The 27,156-nt window shown below is 34.5% G+C and overlaps 1 protein-coding gene across 2 annotated transcripts in view; it reads left to right on the top strand.

Moving 5' to 3' along the window:
• Fim (plastin-2 Fim) overlaps positions 1-27,156 on the top strand; it is a 30,960-nt gene that overhangs the window by 2,090 nt on the left and 1,714 nt on the right. The window contains exons 1-2 of one of the 2 annotated variants that reach the window (XM_014232560.3): positions 20,998-21,434; positions 26,024-27,134. In XM_014232560.3, the coding sequence (XP_014088035.1) occupies positions 21,357-21,434; positions 26,024-27,134 (1,189 nt within the window). In that variant the 5' untranslated portion in view covers positions 20,998-21,356. Of the gene's footprint in view, positions 1-20,997; positions 21,435-26,023; positions 27,135-27,156 lie in introns of those variants that run through there. The other variant, XM_014232562.3, reaches the window with a different exon arrangement.

The raw sequence follows: 27,156 nt of genomic DNA, 5'->3' as shown, positions 1-27,156 counted from the left end.
CAATAATAGTGCACACTTGGCTGTTGGGTGCTCTGCCGGGGGTGCTTTAGCTGACAAAGTGCTTGAGTGAGCCCGCGTTGTTCGTTTTCGACGTTGCGAAGCAGTGAAAGCAATGCATGTATCCAAGTGCACCACTTCAAAGTGTTTTTATCCGGCTGCGTCGCATTGAAATGTATTGAATATTATTAAAGAATATATCAATTCACTTTTCTTATGGCGGCGCTTATGCCTTGAATAATAAATTTGCTTCCAGCAGGCATTTTTCGAAACTCAGCGTATTGCTACATACTTATTTTCATACATATACACATGCATATAACTTATTGCCTGTATTCACTTGCATTCCAACAGCAAGCCTACTCTATATGCCTCATGATCCGATTAATTGACTTGAGTCGCCAAGTATTTGCGAGTGCCTCCTATCAAGTCGCCTGTTTGGACTCAATACTTGTGTTCTCTTAATTCCTTTGTTCACTTTATTATGTGTTTATGGCTGACATTAAAACGCATACCCGCAAAGTAATAAACTGTTAAGCAGCCATTCAAGGTCTTTCCCAAGTAATTTACAACAATCGCATTTCTTTATGATAAATTCCACGGAGTGTGGATACTGTACAAAGTATTGTTAAACTTGAAAAAGACATGTTAATGTTCATACCTACATCCATATATATAGTACACATGTACTTATGGTTATATTTTCAAATTCGAACAGAACGCAAACAATGTGCCTGCATTCATGTTTACATACAAAGTTACTTGTATAAAAGTTGTAGGGCAAAGCAGAACAACGTCAGCTGCACCCATCCAAGCAGCAATCACGTTTTATAAGTATACACTATCTTAAGCACAAATGTTTGTTCATAGTGTATATGTGTAATTGTTATCTAGCAGCTTTGTGCGATATCTGTATATCAGTTGCACTTTTATCGTAATTTGCAGCATGTGATATGTTATCCGCCCGAACGCCCTACCGTTAGGCTCGTGTCAATCAGATGGCCAACAGCCCATTTCACACTTATGCTAAGCATTTACGTTTATATTTTGCCGTTGTTGGTTTGTAAGACTAACTATTTTAACAAATATCTTTGTCATTACTCAGCTAAAACACTTCAGCTGTCAGTTTTGCGGCTTCAAACAATTGTTTTATGTTGATAAGCAAATAACCGTCGAGAATCGCTTATCACCTTTTGACGGTCATCTTCAGCTATGCGAATAAAAATTGTTTTTCATTTATACCCTGTAGGACACCGTTTCCTTAGCGTTTCTATTCTATTCTATGTGGAACTCGATTTCAAATAAAATTATTTTAACATACTATGCATGTAGTATATCACAAAAACAAAAAACTTATTATTACAATTATTTTTTATCAAATTAAATAGTTATTGGTATAAAAAAAAATTGTTATTAGAGCCTCTTCGGCAACATTTTACTCTCTGGGTTGTTTCTTTATTTCTGTATATGTATTTTATGCATAAAAATAGCAGAATAATGTCGTTAAAATCATGTGCTTGATATGGGTCAGCTCAAAACACCTGACTGACTGATTTGATTAGCCGTTTGAAAAGTACATACGTTTAGACAAATTGGTAGATTAGATAAATAATATGCAATAAGGCGTTTTTCATAATCGAGTCCAAAATTCAGAATTACAAATTTGAATTTGTTTTACCGATAACTCGATTCCGAATAAGTAATAGAGGATTTTACCACAATTTAAACTAATAAATAGAAATATCTCGACTTATTGCATAACCGATTATTATTTGAGTTACAGCGGTTAGGTAATTTATACCGTTATTGCGTTAATTATTTACTGCCTTTCCACTTTTTAATGTTAGGTTATTGCCTTCCATTTCCGCATGTAATAAAGATTTACGATAGATTATAATTATTACTAAAATTGAAGGTCCTTCACCTGAATTAAAAATCCTGGTCCGTTCCGGTTGCTATTAATGTTTCCGATTACTTAATAACCCAGGCGTCTTAACAACTGGTAAACTTCCCTCCACAACTGGTAAACTACCAGCCCAACGAAGAATAAAGATAAGATTTGAAATTCACAAATAAGATATCTAGAAGTTTATTTTAATCACTTATTTTTATTGTGTTCTTTGATGATTCAAAGACATTTCATACAGCGCGTTAGAAAAACTCCGTACTGCGAGAAATCAACTAACCAACATTTTTTAATAGATATTGACTTCGTCATCAGTGTTATTTCGTGGCCAAACCTTAATTTCTGTATTTTGAAATTCAAATTAATTATAATCCTCTCATATGCTAATAAGTTCGAATTAACCCTTATGTTCTTCGAAGACCAAAAACAATTCATATTTTGTTCTTGTAGCAACATACCTAATGTGATCAAATATAACTCGGACTAATAAAAAATCGCCTTCAAAATAGGCTCCTTTTGAGTCAATTCAAACTTTCCAACACTTAATCCAATTTTCTATACACTTCCGAAGAGGATTTTTCAGTTTCGAAAACAGAAAAAAGTCACAGGAGCCAAATCTGGCGACTACGGTCGCTGAACGATGTTTGGCTACAAAGTCAACATGTGACCGAGCATTATCATGTTAAAAAATCCATGCATCTACGAACGGCCCACCAATCCGGTCATTTACGACGAATTGCTTCAAATAGACACCTCAAAACAGTGTAACGAATTCATGGTGAACCACACCACGGTAATCAAAGCAAACGATCCTCCAAAGCATCACCTTGATTTGGCCGAATTTGACGTGGTATTTCGGTTTCGGCTCATTTTTGAAGCGGCATTCGCTAGATTGTTGGAAAGCTTCGAATAACTTGCCTTATCTGATTTACCATATGTATTTATATCTTTTGGTGACTTTTTCACTGAAAGTGTGACGATCTCTTTATCCAAAAACCGAAAGCGTTTTAAATAAAAAGGTTTTATGCTTCAGAAAGTTATTCAACGCAATCCATATTTACCATATATATTTATATACATATGTATATTGTAATTCAAATTGGTGATTATTATATGCATGGAGAATGAAGTCACCGCGGCATTGCGCCCGCTGAATAATCAATACTTTCTTATATCTTTCATTATCGCTCCGACCGCAAGTACAATAATTCGCATTTAGAGACAGCAAGACTGTTGTTGTTTTTTTTTCTTTCGTGAAGAAATTATGATGTGGCACCACAAAACGCCGAAAATTTCCATGGTTCCATGATTTGCGAAGTCTGCTCAAAGTTAAAAACTAGTACTTCGGTCGGTACTACACCTTGTATTGCGTGAATGTGCTGAATTGTGCTGGCATTATTTGGCATAAATGACTACATGCGTGCAGCGTTGCGATGAGTTTCTTGAACTCCGGAAAGCGGACGCGACACTTTTTCGAACGTCTACAAAATGCTAACTAACTAAATATTCATAAAAATAAAAATAATAATAAATAAATATTACTGCTGTGCTGGCATAGCTTAGATTGCCTTAATAGTTTCCTTTAGTTTAACGCTGGTGACATTTTGTCTATCTATCGCGTCGCCGCTTAGCCACTCATATAGACGCTTGTCAATATGCCATTCGTAGTGGGTGTGAGTAAACAATGTATATTGTTGTGACGGTGACGATATATATTTACATATACAATGGAAATGTACATATTGGAAAATACATACATATATACAATTACATATGCAATATAAAAGTAGCTGGATTTATTGTATTTATTTTTTCTCTAAACCGCAGCTACTGTGTGTTGTTCGCTGTAATTTTTTGTTTTTGCGTGACACGCGGTTAACCGCAAAGGAGAGCAACACGCTTATGAGAGTCGGTGGGAGGTTGCTTCAATTTTGCAAATTGTTGGAAAATATAATTTTGTATTTACTTGTGTATGTAGCTGTATATGTATGTATTGTATGTGTGTGGTAGTTGATATGTTGCAAGCGAGCGTTTTAAGTGCGTAATGTTCGAATGTGTTGCTTGCGGAATTTAGGCCACTTAATGCGCGCTCGAGTAAAAGTGATTGGAGAAACTCGACAATACAAAAAGTATTAGTTGACAACTATAAATCGTTGTTAATGTGCGCACACACCACACAGATACATCGAAAATTGATTTTGAGTGCATGAGCAAGCTCAAATGGCTTTCCGGAAACTATGAGTCACTAAAAGCCGAAATGTAAGCACTTGCCACTTTTATTTTTTTTTTTTTTATAAAAATGGTAGAAAATAATAATGATTCATAAAATTATCTAATATGTAAAAATATGGGTGCCTCTCCCAGTGGTTTAGAAAATTTAAAAAACGTTACAAATTTAAATGTACAGATGCTCTCAATTTGCAATTGATTTTCACACGACCTAATCTCGAATATGGTGACTTTAATGCAATAAAATAAATCATTTATTGATAAAAATGTAATCTGGTCTTAAAAATTATAAAATTGGGGGAAGTACTGAACCCCAGCCTACATATGTATGCTATGTACCTAATACAATGAATTTCGCACTATCGTTCGACTTTAACCGTATATATCGGCAACTATCATGATTTTTCGTTATACAAACAAATATAGGCACTCTAGTACTTGACTGGACTGACAAAAAAAACTACACTTTCATGTATTTTAATTGAAAATGTTATTGTTGGAAATGCAATTTTCCATACACTTGCTATAAGCCTCGGCTGAAAGTGCCTTGAGGGAACTCGGGTTCCTTCGGTTTCACTTCATTACGTCTCGTTAACAGCAATGATGCGTTTGATGGTGTAGGCTCCTCAGCTACGTTGTCAAGCACCTCTACTCGACGTCGTTTTTGCAAAAGCTTCAGGTCTTTTGGTGAAAGTCTAGCATTGACACGTTTCATATCCCACATTAACCAAACCTTTAACCCAATTATGTTGAGTTGCTCCATAAGAGATGTTAAGATCTTCTGTTATCTCTCTGAGCCAATACGACGATTTTCAAGCTCTTTTTCTTTAACTTTTTCCATGTTATCGTCATTAACAGAGGTTTATGTATGACTCGAATATGAGGCAAGTTTTAGATGACTCCACGTCCTTCACTGAATGCTTTGTGCCGCTTAAATACTTGTGTTCGTGATAATGTAGACAACCCAAAAAACTACTAAAACATTGTCACGTTTTCCTTGCTGCGATTCTATTGAAAACATAATATTTCAAGCAAACTCGCTGTTCAATCTTGAAAATCGCCAGTGAAACTTTTTGCGTCGTAAACAAACTGCTGACAAACACACACTAATTGAAGTATGGAGATCAACCTTCACACGAATATAAGAAAAGGTTGCGCGCGCACTTTGAATAAACCAGTCCGGGTCAAATTTGATCAGATAATATATCGGTAATAATGCGTGATATTTTTATGAAATTAAGTGTAAATGATTAATCACAATGGGGTTAAGTGTTAAAAATGAATGAAAGTCGTCCAGACATTGTCCGTTCTAGTCTCAATATACCTAATTTAGATATATACGCGCTCCTGTTTTCTATTTTATTGCAAAACAAGAAAATACTTGTAACTTTGGTTGCATCGAAGCTATAATACTCTTCATAAATACAAAAGATTCCATACAAGAACTTGATTTTGATTCTTCAGAGGATGTACTGTTGCCTCAAACAATAATCTGTGCTAAATTATGTGATATAAGAAGGTCAAATAAATTTGTTTTCCATACAAGGACTTGATTTTGATCTATATGCTATAATCGTCTAATATCCGCGATTCCGACAAATGAGCAGCTTCTTGAAGAGGACAGGGCGTGTGTAAAAGTTTAGATCGATATCTCAGCAACTGAGGGACTAGTTCGCGTATATACAGACAGACGAACCTGTCCAAATCGACTAAGCTCGTATGTACATATATATTATAGAGTCTCCGACGTTTTCTTCTGGGTGTTACAAACTTGGAGGCAAACTTAATATATACTCTTGAGGGTATACAATTTTTTTAATATATATTGTAAGATATTTTATAAAAGCTTTAAGTGAACATGTTTTTTTTAGATGGATAGATCTTGATTTTAAAAATATTAAAAAAAAGCTATTACTTTGGTTATACCTATGTGCAATGTGTCCCCAAATATCCAATATATTTATTTTCATCCTTCTGATTGCAAAAAATTTTAGAACCAGCTGTTTACAAAAGTTGAGCATTTGAAAGTTTCAGTGATTGACAAGAATGACAAGTTGAGCCATATAAGTAAAGCATATTGCACATTCGTTTTTATTAGCGTGTAAAAATTGCCTTGTGCAGCATATGCAAATACAAAACTATTTACTTCCTTCTTCAACCAATTTATGTCACTCGCTTTTTCCTGTCACGCCAACATAATTTTGCTTTGACGCTGTGTCATACTCCCTGTTGCCGTTGTGCCCGTCGTCATGTTTGACCCCATTGTGTACTAGTCGCTGTTTAGCAAATTGCTCAACACTGTAAACACAAAATACAAAACATTTACGTTTAGTGCTCTTTTCACACGTTCCTCTGCCGCTTTGCGCGCAGTCGCGTTTCGCTTGTCGCGTGCTGAATTCTTGCCGTGCTTTGCTATCATATACACACATATATGTTTTTATGTACATTTGTATGCACCTTAGCGCCTACCAGCGCGGTTATCTAGCTTTCGGTTGCTGCCTCATTCATGCGCGACCATTTGGCTTTCAGCGCAATTACCGAACAACGCAACACAATATGCCACATTATTGGCCCGCAAACGGTCGAAGAGGTGATAATGAGTACAAAAGCAAAAACAAAAAATAACAACAATGCAGTATAAAGTGAGTGTATAACAACAGAAAACACTTCATTCACGCCTAGTTCAACTTGTGGGAGCCCTTTGCTCGGGGACCTTTGCAACACGTGTAAATATGTATATATATGTATGTGTGCGTGTGTTTGCGTGATGGTGTGACCAGCGCTTGTTAACATTTCATGCCAGTTGTTGTTTACTTGTTTTTTTTTTTATTGTTGCTTTCTATTACATTCGGCTGAAGAATTTGTTACCTGCTGTCAATTGGATTTTTGTGTCACTAGAATTGGCACTAAATAAGTTGTATGTTGCTTGCTGTCTCCGCTGAACTTGTGTAATCAACCGCTGCGTCAAATGCAAATTGCTTGTGACCGCACTGCTGTGTCGTTACGCCTGCGCTCTGGGAACGTGATGCGCCTGTCAACTGCGTGTGCGCAAGTTCAGCGAGGAGTGGCATTTTAATTCGCTTGCCAGTAGATTTAATGTTTGTTAGTTTTATGTGTGTGTGTGTGTGTATGTGTGCGCTGGGAATTGCAAACGTCGCAATTGAAACTAGTTGGCTGCCAAAGCACGCCTGCCTACCCACCTACCTAGTACTTCTGTCTACTTTGTCGTTCATATGTATGTGTGTACGTGCCTTACTCAACAGCTTTGTAGATGACTTATGTGATATTCACTTGCGGCGTCGCATTTTAAAATTTGCTCCATTTTCCCATTTGTCAGTTCGACTTTCAGTTTCATTTCGAAGTTGTTTATAAATATTCAAGTTTATTTCGAATTCATTTTTTTGTGTCAGTTTGACCTAGTTTTATGAGGTTTTTACATACATTTGTATTCCTTATATTTTATTCAGCTCATATCATTCGAATTACGTTAGAAGTTACCTCCCGGTGTTGTTAGCCATTGATTAAACTACTGTGTTCCTTTATTAACTGTTTCACACAACGTCTTACGTTTTTAATTACGTTTGTTTATTCATGCAGGTTTTCAATTGGCGCCAATATTTTCGATTCCCATAATTTCAATCGTTGCTGTTATTATAATTATAATTAAAATTTCTTTTATCTTTATCAGATTCTTCTTGGTTAGAAAAGGATATGTGCAAAATTTCAGATAGATATCTCAACACTAAGCGACTAGTTCGCGTATATACAGATAGACGGGCATGTCGACTCAGCTCGTCATGCTGTTCATTTATTGTATATATATATTTTATAGGGCCTTCGGGGTGTTACATACTTCGTGGCGAACTGTTCAGGTTATAATTATAATTCTAAATTTTACTGAGCAAGTTAGAAAACTCCTAACCTTTGGCGATGGCATTCGAGTTTCTGAATACTAAATTTACTTATGTGCTAGGAACCAGTGATTTGCTGAGTAACTAGGCTTGGCCCTTCACAGGTCCATTTCTTCATTTTTAGTAAAGATACATTGTCAAATAAAAAAGTTTCCATACAAGAACTTGATTTTGAACAAGCAGTTTGCATTGCAGCTATAGGTTATAGAGGTCCGATGTCGGTGGTTCTGACAAATGAACAGTTTCTCGCGGAAAAAAGGTCGTGTGCAAAATTTTAGATAGCTGTCTCACAAACTGAAAAACTATTTCGACAGATGGGCATAGATAAAACGACGACTCAGTTCGTCAGGCTGATTTTTTTTTATATGTGTATACTTCATGGGGTCTTCGACGTTTCCTTGTGTTACAAACTTAATATACCCTGCCCAGTCTTCTGTCGGATACAAATTCTATATATAGACCCCAATGTTGCAGTAACGGCTTCTTATACAAGCGCACACCGATAAATATTTTGGCAAGTTTCTGAATCATTTTTAATTCAGTTGAGTAGAACCTCTTAGCTCGGTACCGATTGCGCTTAAACGACGTTAGACACTACTGTGGAGAAGTCTCGCACTTGATCTTAAACTATCCAACGTTTTCAATAAATGTCAAAATAGTTGGTCGTCGCTGTTACATTTCGTTTACGATAAAGGTGTTGTAAATTATTTATGGACTTTTTTTTAGCCAAGCCAAACGCTTGAAAATTGCTCGCTAGGATCGAACAAAAAGTTCAGAGTGCAGACGAAAGGGTTGCCCTGAAAATTTACACAAAATAGAAAACAAAAAACTTCCACTCAGAACTCTACAAATTTTGTTAAAATAAATATTATAAATAATTAGTACATATTTTAAACATAAAAACTTTAATTTAAACAAAGTTTTACAATGAAACGTTACACGCCTAAATTTGAGGTTATGTATTTGTTTGAAATTCAATTGGAGTAAAAAATTTTTTTAAGCGAAGTCAACTTCCGCTGAAATCAAAAGCAAATAAAAACAAATTGCATGACTTGACGACAATCGAAAACGGTGTGACCTGATTTTTTTTTTGTTGTGCCAAAGAGCTTTCCAACACTCATTCGTTATTATTATACCAAACGCTCTTAAGCCGAACGCATTACCAAAGAATTCCAGTCGTTATTCGGAATTCGTTCGACATGTAAAGTGGGCTGAATCATTACCAATAAACTCGAAAGGCACACAAAGCAAAAACAAAACCAAAAAGACAAAAAATTAGTGTAAAAAGCACAGAGGTGGCAAATACCTTCAATGTATTGTAAACAAATTAACGTTTTTCTTGCGAGCAAACACACGAACATACACGTGAGGTGATACGACAGCAAAAAAGTGCAAAGAAAGAATGCGAAACTCGCTGGTAGCGCGGCAAAGAACGATTCAGATTCAAGACAAAAGCTTCAACACAAAACAGAATAGCGGCAAATTCTTAACCAGCTTGAAAATATTAAAAAAAGTTAGCTTACATATAAATATGTATGTAGTTAACGCAGCGCAAAAGCAACTAGAAGTGGAATGTATAAATGGCCGGAGCATATATGGGGAAAGTGATGTCACGCCCCGACTGGAGCAGCACCGTTCTTTCTTGCTTTCTTTAATTTCTGTCAACTTTGATTGCACAAATCAGCGAAACCTGAGCAAACGTTGGGTTAATAAATCAAGGTAAACCGAGACACGACGCTGGAAGCTAACAACAATGCTGAGGCAAACCCGAGGTGATTGCATTGCAAGCTAAGCAAAAACGACAAAGACGAAGATAAAGGCGGCAGTAATGAAGTTGATAAGTCATTGCGACGTGCGCGCGAGTCAAGCGGCGACGTGGCCAAAAAGCATAAAGTCACATAAACGAAATAAAAATATAAATCAAATGAAAAACATTAACTTATAAAGCAATAAAAACAAAAAAAAAAAAAAAACAATTAATCAAAATCAAAAAATAAATTAATTTAAATAAAAAGGCATAAAGAAATATAAAATAACTGCATTGAAAACAAAACAAAAAAATTTAAATAAAAAAAAAGTTTAAAAAATAAGAAACATAAATAAAATATATATATTTTTATATATATAGTATATAATGTATGTATACAAGTATGATAAACAGATTAAATTCATTTAAAGTAAAAAATAATAATATAATAAAATAATAATATAAAGTAAAAAAACATTATTAAAAAGTAAGCTGACAAAACAAAAAAACGTAAAGCTAGAATAACCTTCACAAATAAAAAAGTTTTCGTACAAGAACTTGAGTATGATCGGTCCGATTTTATTGCCGCTATATGCTGTAGTGGTCCGATCTGAAAAATTTCTGCGAAGGTTATAGCGTTACCTTGAACAATAATACGTGCCAAATTTCGTGAAAGTATCTCGTCAAATAAAATAGTCAATTTTGCCAAATTTTGTGAAGCTAAAAAGAACTTGATTCCGATCGTTCAGTTTGTATTGTAACTATATGCTATAGTTGTCCGATATTGTGGGTTGCGACAAATTAGCAGCTTGGAGAGAAAAAGACGTGTGAAAAATTACAGATCGATATCTTAAAAACTGAGGGACTAGTTCGCGTATATACAGACAGACAGACGGACATGGCTAAATCAACTGAGCTCGTCACGCTGATCATTTACATACAAGTATATGTGTATATACGTAATAGGGTTTCCGCCGTCTACTTCTGAGTATTACAAACTTCGTTTCAAATTTAATTTACGTTGTTCAGGGTATAAAAAACCAAAAAAAAAAATATTTAATAACAAATCAGCCACACTTTTCGTTAAACTAAATATTTTACTTATTATAGTTTTAAAAATAAATAGCGATAAAGGTTTATGAGTTAATCTTGTAAACGCTGTGGGGTTTCACTATTCATATATTTATGTATATATTGACATTATATCTGTATTATAATATACATATGCATATTATTCTTTTTCTTTTTTTTTTTTACTTTTTTTTTTTTACTTTTTTTCAATTCGCTGATAACAATGTATGACGCAGCATGAACTCACGGTTTTTTTTGCGCTTGCGCGACATTTATCACTTGCAATTAGTGAGTGAGTGGCAGCGTAATATTTCTTTTGTACATTTACTGTGATTAGCAGTGAGTACCATATCGCCAAGCATATGCCTATACAAGTATACACTCCTGCATACACAAATGCGGAACGGTAGTAAATGTTTAGTAAGATCAAAGTACACATAAATAATATAAAACACAAGATTTCTCTGTTTATGAATAGCTTTGTCGTCTGACGTTGTGGAATTGCTGCTGCACAGTGAGTTGAAATTAAACCCTACTTGAAAAACTAGAAAAAGTCATATGATTATCAAGCGATATCGGAAGCTGAAAACTGCCAGGCTAATGAGGAAAACCTTGCTTCAATATTGGCGAAAGGGAATGAGAGTTTCCTGGTTCGAGAGTTCACTCTTGTACACCTAGACGCCTCACGTAATCTCAGTGCTGAATTTTCTGGTCCGGTACGGTATTTTGAAGGTTTAGGTTTCAGCAAGTCTCCTCTTGGTTAGCGGTACGCCCTTGTAGACCTAGCACTCTCCTTACCTAAGTTATTCATACCTTCCTATTTCTATTTCTGGTTTTGAGTGAGCTTCTCGGTCTAGGGTTCTATAGCTCAGTAAATTATATAATTTTTGTAGTACTACGGGTCCTAACTGCCTACATTTTTCCCTCTTTCCTACATTCGTCACCGAGGTGAATTATATGATGAGTTCACGACGTTTGTTCGATATATTATCAGATCAAATTTGACTCGGACGGGTCCATTAAAACTGCGCGCGCAAACCTAATCAATAAATATTTTTTCCCAGATTGGTATAAGCTTTTTCTATGTTCGTGTGAAGTTCGATCATATATCAATTAGTATGTGTTTGACAGCTGTTTTGGGTATAAAGCGTATCAATGCTGGATGCGTACCAAAAGACCTGTATCTTATCTATCAGCTTATGAATATGACGTCGTAAATGTCCATTAATGTAGCAAAACCGAAAAATCCAATATTCGCTGAAAGTCATCCGAGCCGAGGCTTATTATCGTTGGCAGTCTTGTATTGACTCAAAATTGGCTCTACTTTGAAGACGATAATAAAGATTTGTATTAAAATATGTTTGATTAGATGCCGTAGATGTCTGAAAGATGGTCCCCACAATACTATATTAACTCTTCGGTTTTTGTGAAACTAATATGAAACTAACTTGGTCATCCGGCTGAAATAACTGGGTTTTAGTCATCATAGTAGATTTGTGATGAGATCACGACGTTCCTTCGATAAATGTAATTAGAAATTATGACATAATAAAGCTTATGCTTGAAATTGTTTAAGTGTGATTCTCAAAGTTGGGAACAGTCACCATTCTTAATTAACCTAAGCAGATTTGAAAACAAATTGTAAAATTTACTACTACTTTATATGGAAGTCTAAGAACAATATAAAAAATATCCTAAAAAAACTGCATGGAGAAAAAACTTTTAACTACAAAAATTGATTTAAAGTAATAAGCGTTTGAAAATATATAAACTTAAAAATTATAAATTCGCACCAACTTGGAAGTCACTTACAAAATGGTGACGGTAAAACTTTTTATATTTATAATTTTGAAAATATACTCAAGTTTGGATTGGATTAGGAACAATTTATATAAATAAAAATTTTGAATTTTAATTAGTGTGGTAACACTGTACGATGACGGAAATGTCTTCACCTCCATTAGCGACACATAAATTCTAATTAATTTTTTCTAGACTAACTGCGTTGTTGCACATGTCTGCCAGTAAACATTAGACCTGTGTAAAAGTCTAATTCATATACTTGTGTATAGCAATAAACACAGGCTGTAAAACTGACACATACAGACATAAGTATTTATGTAGAAATGTACTATGGCAGCTAAGTAAACAAATTTCCATTTGTTGATATATAACTTTGCACGCTTATGCAAAATCACAATGACTCATATACCTCGCCACTATATTATGTATGTATATGTATGTATGTATGTGGTGTCAGTTGTGATAAGTCAGGCTTGTGGCTTGCCGGAACACAGTGAATCAGTCGTTGTGGCTGCAAGCTCAACTCAAAAAAGAGAAGATAAAATTGCACGCAAAAAATCTGCATAACTGCATTAAAGCTTGCATTCACGCATTTCTACGATGAATAACACAAAAAGGGTAACCATACAAACAAAAAAAAAGATCATGAAAAGAAACTGTCAGCTTGTGAAGCTGACAAGAAAGGGCGTGGTGGTGATTTTTATGTGCACAGTTAATGCAAAAAAAATGAAAACCACTACATATGCGCAGTGAAAAATTCATTTATCACGCTTACTCCTCTCACTGGAATTTAGAACGGCCATGCGTGGGATGACCGTTCTTTGTGGTGCTCAACACGCTTATTTTCACGCAGATTTCTTTATGCACACTTTCTCAATAAAAAAATTGAAAATATTTTTGTTTAGCTTTCTTGTTTTTGAAGATTCATATTCAAGTACGTACTTACGAGTATGGTTTCAGTCAGCCAGCCACCCACGCTATTTGCTTTGGCATTTTATGCGTTGGTAGTTGGTTGGAAATTCTGATTTATTCAGGTATTGTAGCATATTCATTGTGAGTTATTTTTTCATTTCTTAAAAAATATTCTAGGCCTCTACTGTACTGTTTTTGGTCATAGTTCATTTGACAGTTGACCATTTATTATTGCTTCAGATGATAAAGTATACATAAGTATGTAGTTGATTATATATTACTAAAATCTGTCGCGATATTCGGGGCAATGACTTTCTAACCTGCACAAATTTGGGATGACAATTCAAGACCTTTACATCCGTTCCTAAACTAATTGTAGACTGCTAAGAGTTACACTTTCTGTCTTTCTGCCAACGGCTTGTGCTCACTCAAATGAAGGGTAAAATTATTTACGTTTAATCTTATTTTGTATGATACTTAAGAAAAAATAGTGAAGCAGAGCTCAGTTTTATTCCCGTTTCAATCGAATTCTCTTCGTTCCATATTATCTATTCAGTAATTCCAATCATCAACTCAAATATATTGGGGAAAATCAAATTTTAGTGAATAATAAAAAAATATAAATATTCAAGGGACACTGTTGATAAGACAAATTAAAAAAAGGCGATTTTGTGGATTAAAAAAAACTTCTGTATCAATTATTTAACAATTTATATACATATATATTTTAAGAAGACAAATAATAATATTTTTGAAAAAAAAGAAGAAAAGAACGACTGGTGCATTGCTTCCGGCCTTCTCCGAGAATGAAACCGTAATAAAATTCTCGTTAAGCTTAAAGCTATTGTATACAACATATTAAAAAAATTGCGGCGTTTAAAAAACTTAATTTTCCCCAAAATTATGTTCGCTTTTGGTCTGCTAAAATTTGTTTAGTTCAGTACAAAAAATTGCTCGGCCATTGCATGGAGAACTACTTGTACATACAAAACATGTAGAAAAAATTTGATAGTGAACGGATCGTTTGTTTCTGAGTAATCACTCTAGCAAATTTGTTATTTCGAGAAAAATGTGTTTAAAGATAAACTGATTGAGCTAATTCATTAAAGCGGTTACATTTTAAAAGGATGTAACTTAAAAACTATTTGAGATGTCGATTTAAAATTTAAGTATGTTATTGTTAAATATATTTATGTATATATATATATATATATATGGAATACAATTTATTTTCTCACCAGGTGTTCCCCTTTTTTTCCGGTTTTTTTTTAATTGTTTATTTTTTAACATTACCGTTAAAAATACAAGTAGAATTAGTAGAATTCCTTACTTCTTCTAAAGTCAACTATGTAAACAAAATTATGTCAATAAATCGTTCGTTTAACGGCATTACCTGAAAAAGTCTTGCTTTGAACAAATTTTTATATATATTGAAAGTTCTTCAGTTTTTTTTAAGAGAAAGATTTGAACAAAGCTTTGTTTTTCCTACCATTCCCACCTTTGATCCTGCATTTCAAACCCAGAATGTTTGTCTAAATTAAAATGAGTTTTTTTCATACAAAAGAAATTGTATCGTTATCAAAATTGTTGACAGTTCATTGCCACTTGACGCACTGGTTTAGGTATAACTGCTACGTGGTCATTCACCACACAATATTGCTTAATAATTTGTATTTGACTAACCGTTACCTGTGTGTTTATATGAGCATGTACGCTTATATTGCATAATATATGTATGTATATGTATATACATATAAAAAATTTATGATGCCGACTGCAATTGAATTGTCACAAAAAAATGAGAACGCTTATCATGCATCGATATGCGTACCTGAATAGAGTTTTAATATTTTCCTTTGTCATTTATAGCTTCTATATGTCAGTATACTTATATAGACACGCCCTAACGTCACTGTATTCTTCTAAGTTTATTGTACATTATATGATAAGTATATAGCTTATTTGTGACTTTTATACACGCTGTGACTTTGATAGACGCAAAAAATAACATTAAATAATATAAATATATTTAATGTTATTTTTTGCTTCTATCAAAAGAGAAAAACTTATTGTAAGGAGATTTAAAGAGCAACCGATGATCAATTGCTTTACTATTAGTAAAATATTTCGTTTGACAGCTGTCAATGGATAACGATTATGTCTTTTGACTAAGGTTTTATTGTAATCGACTGTTACCTTTCAATCAAACAATTCTTGTGTACGGGGTTATATTCGCTTGTAAGTCAGAAAAACGCGTTTTATTGACTTTATTATATGAGACATTTGATTTAATAAATAAATAAAAAATTATGTACATTACCAAATTTAATATTCTTTAATATCCGGTGATTCATTTCGGAGAAATTTTTCTCACCGACTTTGAGCACAGCTTTTCGAGGTAAACGCCAATATTTCCAAAACTTATTTCCAGATCGATTGAAAATTTCGAAGAATTTCTCAAATATAAATTCATTCAATATACTTACAAAAATTGATTTTTGAAAATTAGTAATTGGTTATATCCACTTTTTCTCCAAATTGCTTTTCTCAAATCGGGCAATGGTGGTACTCAGAGACTGCGCCAACTACTTAACCACTTGAATTTTTAACTCCAGCTTCATATTTTATTTTGTGTCCGATAGCACGAGTTCTTAAAGTTCCTGTCGTCCGTCGAGACCATCTTGAAAATGGTGATTTCGAAGATTGACTTAGTCGCTCTTTTTGTTGTGAACTTACAAACTTTTTTGGATACTCAAATACATGTTTAATAAACTTCGACAGAGAGATTTTTGATTCTCTTTTTCTATTCCCAGAATAAATTGTAAAAGTTAGTTTGAGGGCTCTAAATCGTCACTTTACAGATAACACATTCGTTCCTAGTTTTTTCTTATTATTTTATATCTGATTTTTCCTTTCAAAAAGTCTGTTTGGTAATATATAACTAATTGTAAGAATTAGCATTGATTTAGTATATTCTTTACATAAAACTGCATACAGAAACATATGCGCAACCCAGCTGTTTTTGACAACTGTCATACCAATCTTTCTTCCTAATTTTAGCTATCCACATTTTTATTTATTTAAAAAAATTAATTTCACCAAATCACTTTCTCCAAACACATATGCACCAGCTCAAAGACCAGAAATATTCGCAGAAAATTTTGTTGCGTTCAAAACACATTTTTCCCCTTTTAATTTTTTTTTTGAAAAAGAAAACAATTGGTAAAAATGAACAAGAGACCATATAGAGCAGATAATTTGCAAGTAAAATTGCTTTGAAACACGGCGCCACAATCGAACCGAGTGTAGACCATAGAGCATCGGCAATTATTTGCAGAAGAAACGATCGTACATTATGACTGACGCTGACAAATAGATCAAAGCAACAGCACAACAACAACTGGTAGCAGGAAAAACGCTACATTAATTGACCACTTTCGATTTATGACCAACTGTTTGCTGTCGACAAACCAACAATAACAAAGCAAATGGTCAGTTAACCACTCAACCGGTTGGTGGAAGCATCACAGCCTCAACCTCAGCCAGTCTAGACAGGTAAAAACGATTTGCGAACTTTTTCATACACACATAAGTAAATACATACATACATATACCAATATGTATGTGTGTATAGGAATATGCGTTTCTGTTTTTTATTGCTTGCGTTGCGAGTGAAAATGTTGCATTCGTCAGCGTCACTTGACAACCACTTCGCTTGTTGTTGTTGCCACTGCTGTAGCTGCACTCTGTCACTTTTGTGTTGGTTTGACGCCGATAATGATGTTGCTGGCATTGGCGTTGACAAACGGCATGCCGACCCGACCGTAATTGTCGTTGTTGCGTCGCTGCGTCGCAATTATGTCACTTTTGAAGCAACGCGAAGACACTTCTGCAACCAAAGAAAGGAAAATTTAACTGTTGGCGGTGGCGGATTACATCAGCGCGCGAAAACGCCGACACTAAGTGGTTTCGAGTGCAATGTGCAGAAATGTTCGCTGCGCGTTTCCCTGCGTGGTGAAACTGGTTCAGCAATTACGCGTATTTATTTTACCTGTTTCACTGACGCATGGTAAAATAATTTGCCAATTTTATGCGCTAGCGAAATGTCATTTGGTAAATGATCGGCTATATTTGTTTTGCAATAATCGATAAATGTTGTTGAACTGTTTTATACCCTGAACAGGTAGTCCCTCAGTTTTGGAGATAACGATATGCAATTTTGCCCACTCCGTTTTTTCCCCAAGAAGCTGCTCATTTATCGGAACCGCCGCTATTGGACCACTATAGCAAATAGCTGTCATACAAACTATCCGATCAAAATCAAATGCTTGTATGGCAAATTTTTAGATTTGACAAAATATCTTCACGAAATTTGGCATAAATTATTATCCAATGCAACGCTAAAACCTCCAAACATATTGTTCAGATCGGCCTACTATAACATATAGTTGCCATAAAAACTGAACGGTGAACGTATGGAAAAGTTTTTAGATTTTAAATATTCAGTTAATTGTCTTCAAATATTTTGTCCATGGACGACATTTCTTCGCCATTATACTTATTGTTTTAGTCACTATCTAAATATTTAAAAATTTTCTCATGTCAAACATTGACTTTTGCTTTTACTTTAAAAGAGTTCGAAATAATGTTGTCATCAATGTCTTTCCTCAAAGTGTTGACAATTAATGTCAATACTTCCAACTGCTTTGTGATTTCGCTTTAAAAACAAAACAAAAACAAAAACGTTAGTATTTGTTCCAGTTTTTGTATTTTTATAAATGTATATAACACATTTGTGTTTATAGCTTTGCTATTCATAGTGAATAATATAAATAATGCTTAAAATAATGAAATTAACATTAAATTATCGATACTTTTTTTAGTATCAGAATATCGACATCGATTCATCATTTGAGATATTTCTGCTCGAAAATCGGTCTTTACATGGTGTTATTTGCACTCCACGAATGTCAAGTGCGAAGTTTGAGTGATGAGTGTGCTTGAAAGCTTTTTGCTTACGAATACGAAAAGTTTTGTGAGTTGTGGACTTGTGCTAAACAAAAAATAAATCAGTTGATCGAAATCGATTGTTCTTTATGAAAACCAATAAAAAACTATTGAGGAAAAGCTCAACTTATCGATACCGTAAGAGATCATAACTCTAATATCATAACATCCGATGTCTATAAAAAGGGACTGGAAAACTAAATTAATCATTTAAAAGTTTTGGCTGAATCAAAAGGAACACAGCCTTAAAAAATTACTTCTAACTACTGAATATATCACTTCGATGATATTGATCAGTCAGACAAATATTTTGACATATATGGTATGTATTAAAATTCCTTTTACATGATTTCCCTATTGACAATGCATGGTTCTCCGATTTTCGAAATCAGTTTTAATTAATAAAATTTTACTTACGCATTGATTATCTTTTAGTTATACGTTTGTATTTGAAATGAGTCATACCAAAAATTTGGAAAATAAATTCTACAAGTCACAATTCGCAAATCATAAATGCTATATACACTCATTCATATGCAAAGAATACCTGAAAGGCCTACCGTTATGCCGGTTATCAGAAAAAAAATTGGCTGACTGTTTGCTTACCAGCCGAAATGTCGCTGAGATAGCAGTTTAACCCAACATTTACTAATAGGTCTAACAAGATGATACAATGCTTATTTAAAATCAATTACGACCCATACTTAAAACTAACAAAGTGGTAGGTACTTAAACGATGGAAAATCAATCGAAATAGGCATTAAGTAATCTAAACACACTCGTACATAGCACTCAATGATATGAAGAATAAATACAAATTAGAGCATACCTTCGACGTGTGCATACAGTGGTTACTACAATTAATGGTACAAACATCCCTATTTTTCATGTTTTAGGTAAAAAAAAATTTTTTTTGGAAATTTAAGTGACGGTAAGTAAATTAATTGAGTAAAATAATTCAAAACATATTTAAACTTTTTCTGAATAAAATGTAGACCAGTAAAATTGACAATATATCATTCTCAACTCCACCAAAGCAAGTTTTTTTTACATCCTGAATAGGGTTAATAACTTTGCCACGAAGTTTTTGACACCAAGAAAGAAACGTCGGGAACTCTATATAGTATAGTATATATACATAAATGATGAGCGTGATGAGCTGAGTCGATTTAGTCACGTCCGTATGTTCGTTTGTAGATACGCAAGCTAATCATTCAGTTTTTGAGCTATTGATCTGAAATTTTGCACACCTCGATTCCTTCCCAAGAAGCTGTTCATTTGTCGAAACCGACGATATCGGACCATTCTCATTTGACAAATTATCTTCACGAAATTTGTCGCATATTATTACATACATATATATATTGTTCAGATCGGAGCACTATAGCATATAGCTGCCTGATCGATCAAGATCAAGGTAAAGATCTTTTTTATACCCTTTAATGCTATAAGAAATGCACCTGTGAAGGGTATTATAGCTTCTCCGGCTGCAACGGTTAACGGTTTTTCTTGTTTTTGCTGAAATTTAGTCAATTTAATTATGCATTTAGTGGATATATGAATTTCGAAACAAGAATGAAAAGAAAGTTTTTCATATGACAGCAACCTTCTAGTGAAGCCAAATAACTGCAAATAAAGATCTCTATTTGCACTATGTCTTTATAGTCCCCAAAAGTATTGTACAAATTAGATTTGTTATTTAATTACAAATTTGCAGGAAGTGGAATGACGTAAGCAGAATCTTTTCTTTATCGGTATGTACTATACACATACACATATATACGTGTCGGACTCCACAAAATACTGATATTTTATGATATTGAATGTGTTTTCTTCTTTCTACCTACTATATATGTATATGTATATATATTGCTGGTTGTATTTATTATTGCCTATGCAATTAATTTGATCAAAAAACCACATTTTCATAACTTAATAAAATGACCAATCCAAATTCCATAACCTAAATATACTTGTATGTACATTGCTTAATGGTAAGCATGATGACGAATATGGCATGTAAACACTTACTAAAGTTAAAACACTTGAGTATGCGTTCAAAAACAGAAAACTACTATAAATTAATTGAAATGTTTCGACAAGAAAAAAAAAAGAAGAAATTTTTGTGAGGTGCCATTACTTGGTCTGCCACCGCACACGACCTCCCCACCCACCTCTCATTCTATTAGTGCTTTTGAAGCAAGTGTACACCTGCGGTTCATGTGTACTTATGCATAGGTGTATATGTTTTTAGTTGTGCGTGCGTTATTAGTTCTCCACTGCTGCTCGAATATTTTATCATATCGATTCATAAAAACACATTTGTTCTGTGTTAGTTATCAGCAGAGCGCTTAAAGACTCGTACTTCGTTTTTCGTATCGAACACTTTACATGCACTTCAACACCCAAGTTGCTAAAATCAATCAGTTAGTCTGCTTTAGTAATTGGTCTGCCATTGAATTCGCAAAAGCATTTTCTACTTTTCGACCCGTGGCCAATAATCGACAGTATTAGTGCTTGCAATTGTTTCCAGTTAAGACAGGCGGTCGGTCAAGCAATCCTCACAGGAAATTTATACAACTACTATTACTGTTGGTGTATTTGTTATTGTTGCCTTTTATATTAATTTGCCGGTGATTTGTGCTGTTTGTGCCTAACGACCATTTGGTATCATAAACTGGTCCATACATATTGAGCTCAGTGTGGTGACGTCAGCATAATTAGAATTTATTATCACAGTAAAAATCGATATCTTGTGAAAAGTGCATTTAATATGGCGGATATTTTGGACGTGGAGCATCATCAAGTTTTCGAGGAATACCAGCAGACATTGGAGGAACTGTTGCCCAATGTAAGTGTACTAAAGTGAGAGAGTCTACGAGTACTTCTAGGTTCTGGTTAGTGTGATACTAAGTGGTATACGTGCCTTAAAACAGAAAAGTCGAAATATCGATTAACTGGATACTTTTTTTTTTTTTGTTTAATTAAGGGCTTGTTGTTCCGACTATCGTAGGAACGGCTGAGGGTGACTACTTTCGTTGTTTTTTTTAGTAACTAAAATTTATTGTGTTCTACTTAGTATTCAGCAACTAATCTTTTTTTAAGATACGAAAAGTAGTTATCTAAAGTTTGAATCAATAAAGTTTTATGTTCAATTTTTTTCTTCAAAAGAAGATTTATACCGCAATGAATAATTTATGCCCGCTAATTTATATTCTTCGTACACAGCGCTATAAAACAGTTCACTTTTGATAAAAGCGAGACCAGAAATTATAAAATAATATAAACGCTTTATTGCTATGAATGTCTACTTAAACATTTTTCAGGGAATTTTAACTTTTTCCATAAATATGATGGATATATGCCTTGAATATACTCGTATATGTTATAAATATTTTTTCTTGTTCTTTGAGTAATTTTTTGTCTACGATTCTCTGAGTGCCCTTGCTTACCAGCCGTATTTTATAAGTTATAAATAACGACGATCGTTTTATTACCCTTTTTGGTAATTTAAAAATGTCGTTAATGTATAAATTTACAGCTACGTTTTTAAAAATGGAAATATTTTATTATTTTCCTCAAAATTTTATACAAAATTCAAAATTAGTATTTTAAAAAATTTGCATACACCTCAAATTATTAGGTTAGAAATTTATGTACGGTCAAGCGTAAGCTTCGAAAAATAATGTTTATAAGTTTATTGAAAATTTTCAATGTTCGTTTCTAGTATTGCGCACACAACTGTACATTTGCTACCGCACGTAATTTATCGCTGATAGCGTTTGTTATCATTTCCTTTGCAACAGCCATTATCGATTATGTTATTCAATATTATATATGACACTGTGTTTAAGTATGTGTGTGTGTGTTCAAATGCACAATTTTGTAATATATAATATACTAGCATATAGGGGCCGGTTATTGGTTAGAAGTCATATCATCGATAAATCGGAAGTTCTATGCAACTTTTCGTATGCGTCTGCATATATTTTAAAGCCGTGACTCATTATTTTTACCGCTAAACTGTTTGTCTAATCACCTGAGCTGTCAAGTATTTTAAATGAGTCTTTTCACACTTGTTTTACATAATGTGTATATATGGAGAAATATGTCTTTGTTTTTCCATATATGCACAGCTTTACCAGGAGGATTTCTAAATTTTCTTCACCTCATTTGTACGCACACATACACATTCACATAGACACGATTTCTCGAACAATTTTCAATTTCATTTAAATTTCTTTATCTTATCGTTCAACATGAAGTATTCATAATTATCATGAATGCCAATGTGAGACCTGGTACGTGAAGGGAATGCTTTGCAAAATATTCTATAAATACCCATGACAGTGTTGCGTTCGTTTATACCGTGAAAAGAGGTGATCAATATAATTGTATATATTCTTTACCCCTCATTAATAATCAATTATGTAGCAATAATTGTTTTTTTTTTTTTACTTGTCCATGGCCTCAACGTATTCAATCAGTGCAAAATGTGTTCTCGTTACTTTAGGTAATATTCATTCGATAATTTTTTCCAGTTATCGATAAGCAAATTTTAATGTTTTCTAACTTATTTGACATTTTTTATTTTTTCCCAATCAGATTAGAACATTTTCTCGCAATACAGATTGTCGTTACTAAAATTTTAAACATTTTTGTGTTTTAGCTTCAAGAAACCTAAATGTGTATTTTTCTTTTAATTTCTTATTTTGAAAATCACTTCGCATATTCTGTTATATTTTTTTAATTTTTCTCCTTCAAATAAAATTTATTGCATATATGTATGTGCTTATATGAGTATATAACAAAATAACTCTTTGCAGATATTCAGCACACGGTAGTAAAATCAAAGGTTTGCTATGTCATCAAACAGCAAATAAAAGCAATTTTCAGCAATTTTTTTAATGAATGGCAAATATGTTTGAAGATTATTATTTATTTTTGGAATATGGTTTTTTTTACCTAATTTTTTTGTTTACTTGCACTGGATTGCCCAAGCGCCTTGGTTCATATGTACGCCTAAGATTTGATAGATAATAAATAATAATATTATGACACTTACACCTCTGTTGGACCCTCTTATACTATGGTATTTGTATTGTTGTTCAACTCATAGAGGGTTCATATCGCTGTTAAAAACCAATTTTTGTAAAACTACTCGTAAAAGGGGTTTTCACTTTTCGGTTCAATATCAACTTCACTTCACTACATCAACACGACAATTTTTAAGCAATGTTTCTTGAAGTTTTTCGATGTCATCGTTATAAATAGAGGTGGATGGACGACTCGCATGAGGCAAGTTTTCGATGACTTTACGGCCTTTACTGAATGCTTTGTGCCACTCAAATCGTTGATAAAAAAGTAGTGTCCCCAAAAAATTTTCAAACATAAAAGTACGTGATAATTATGATTATTGTAGTAATTTGTGTTGTGTAAAATATTAAATAAAATACCAACTGAATCATCTGATCCTGTATTTCTCTAAATATTAACATGTATAACAAGTAACATAGTTTTAAGTTCGGGTGTAAAAATTTTATACTCCCGAACTTTGCAAGGATCAAAGCCCGAGAAATTACTTCAGGGGTTGGCGGACGGACCGACGGACAAACAGTCGCCCGGATTTCAACTCGTGTCTTCATCCTGATCATTTATATATATATAGCCATATGTCTTAACTCGATTAGTTTTAGGTGATACAAACAACCGTTAGGTGAACAAAACTATTATACTCTGTAGCAACAGGTTGTGAGAGTATAAAAATTAAGGATCTGATTTAAATAACAAAATTTTTTGTTAAATTTTTTTTTCCCATGGTAAAAATGGCCAGACAACTTTCGCGTCATAAACAAACAGCTGTCAAACAGACAATGATTGACATATGGAGATCAAACTTTGCACGATCATAAGAAACGGTTGTACCAATCTAGGAAAACAATTGTATGGATTCGGTTTGCGCCCGTAGTTTGAATATATTAGTCTGAGTCAAATCTGATCACATTACAATAACCCTAATACGCATCAACATAGCCTGTTGAAGTTTTTACTATAACTCCGTGAAGAAAGGTATAAAAATGTTAGTGTATTAAAACAGTAACTTCTTACTGAGCTCCCCAAAATTTTTTTGCTCTATAAGTTGTCGAAATTAATCATATTTTTACGGTACTAGAACTTTGGTTATTCAAAAATAAGTATGATACATGAAAAATTGCAAGTATTTCATTCCAAACCATTGCAAACTTATTTAAATACTCGTAGCTAAAATCCGCCCAAATTGCTGCTTCTCGCTTATTTATTTCCTTTTGTCGACATACATATATTTGGCCTTTGGATGTGGTAAATAATGGGATTCATTTAATTATAACAATTATCAGCAGCAACTTTCGATGAGTGAGCAACGGCAAATGTTGAATGAAATCATAGGCCACCTTTGTTTAAAGTTGCAAACTGTAAATTCCAGTTGGAATTCCGTCCAGGTCGTCAATCAAATTCACTGGGAGTGTAGCACCACCACATTCCTGCCATTGCCCTTATTTAGTGTTAGCAGGCTTCCTTAAAAAAGAGTAAACAAATCATATAACTTAAGTGAATAAGTGAATAATGCGAGTGGCGCACTGGTCTGGTATGCCGGGAAAGCAATTAAACACGCAAATTGCGAACGTACATTTGTATGTGTGAATGTGTGCATGTTAACGCATAAGCAGCCAGCGTTATTCCGCATCAGCTCAGAAAGCTTCGCTGCCGCAGACGCTGTGAACGTTTGCTGTTGTAAATGCTGTGGACGCTGACGCCACCGCTACTGCTGGGTGGTAGTCATTATCAGCCATGCCGGCTAGCGGCGGTGCTTTGCAGCAGTGTTGTGTGTGGGTAGTAGTTGTTTGTTGCCGTCTAGTAGCTCAAAGGCCAGCAAACAGGTTTTACGCGCCTCAAAAACGAGTCATAGCCGAGCCAAAGTCGGTGTCAACTTCCACTGCCGCAGACACAGCTGCGTCGAATTTGGTGTTTATTGTATTTAAATTTTATTATATTTGCTTGGCTTGTTGTTGTAGTTTATGTACATGCCTAATGGGTGATTTACGTGCTGCCGAAGCTGACCTATGCGCATAAATACATACAATCGTAAGCTTCAAATCGATTGCGCGCTGAAATCACCCGCAACCGGAGGTGATCGAACGGCAGCGCTGTCGTTGGCCGCGACGCTGATTCGTCACGAACATGTAAATTGAATATTCGAGGGCAAAATTGCATGACTCATGTCATTTAATGCTTTGATTCATTTTTTGGACAGCCCCATTCCGCTAAACGCGTTTCCTTGCTGTTAAATTATTACTTAAATGTTCACTTATGTACTTATGTATATTTTATTTACATATTATAGTATGCGAATCAAATTAATATATCAAATTAATTTAATTTATTTTTACTTCTCATTACTAGATCGATGCCAACAAAGATGGCTTCATCGATTTGTGCGAGTTGAAGGACGCTTTGGATCAGGTCGGTTTCAAATTGCCAGGCTACCAGGTGCGCGAAATGATTGATGAGTTCCAGAATAAACAACGCACATCACATCAGGGCAAACTTAATATCGAGGAATTCGAAAATCTCTGTCTCGATCTCAAATCCAAAGATGTGGCAAGCACCTTCAAGACCGTCGTGTCCAAAAAGGAGAACCTTGAAACTTTGGGTGGCATGTCAAGCATATCCTCCGAAGGCACCACGCACTCAGTGCGTCTGGAAGAGCAACTTGCCTTCTCCGATTGGATCAATTCGAATTTAGGTTATGACCAAGATCTGAAGCATTTGCTACCAATCGACGCCGAGGGAAAACATCTGTACCAAGCTATTAAGGATGGTATCTTACTCTGCAAGATTATCAATCATTCCTGCCCGGATACGATCGATGAGCGTGCCATCAACAAGAAGAATTTAACTGTTTATCGCGAGTTTGAAAACTTGACGCTGGCGCTAGTTTCATCGCAAGCGATTGGTTGCAACATTGTCAACATCGACGCACACGATTTGGCCAAAGGCAAGCCACATTTGGTTTTGGGCTTGTTGTGGCAAATTATTCGAATTGGTCTCTTCAGCCACATAACGCTCGACAGCTGTCCCGGCTTGGCGGGTCTGCTCTTTGACAACGAACGTTTGGAAGATTTGATGAAACTATCACCAGAAGCCATACTATTGCGTTGGGTCAACCATCATTTGGAGCGCGCAGGCATTTCACGCCGCTGCACCAATTTCCAATCTGACATTGTAGATTCTGAAATCTATTCACATCTGCTGAAGCAGATTGCCGGCAACGATGTCGATGTCAATTTGGATGCGTTACGCGAGTCGGATCTGACATCACGCGCGGAGATTATGTTGCAGCAGGCGGCCAAATTAAACTGTCGCAGCTTCTTGACACCGCAGGACGTTGTCAATGGGGTCTACAAGTTGAATTTGGCCTTCGTTGCGAACCTGTTCAACAATCATCCAGGACTGGATAGGCCGGAACAAATCGATGGCTTAGAGTCGATTGAGGAGACACGCGAAGAGAAAAGTAAGTAGTGTTGAAAGAAATG

The sequence above is a fragment of the Bactrocera oleae genome, chromosome 5 (assembly GCF_042242935.1).
Source record: "Bactrocera oleae isolate idBacOlea1 chromosome 5, idBacOlea1, whole genome shotgun sequence".
NCBI lineage: Eukaryota > Metazoa > Arthropoda > Insecta > Diptera > Tephritidae > Bactrocera > Bactrocera oleae.
The sequence above is the reverse complement of the archived record's forward strand: the minus strand, read 5'-3'. Positions and strand labels throughout refer to the sequence as shown.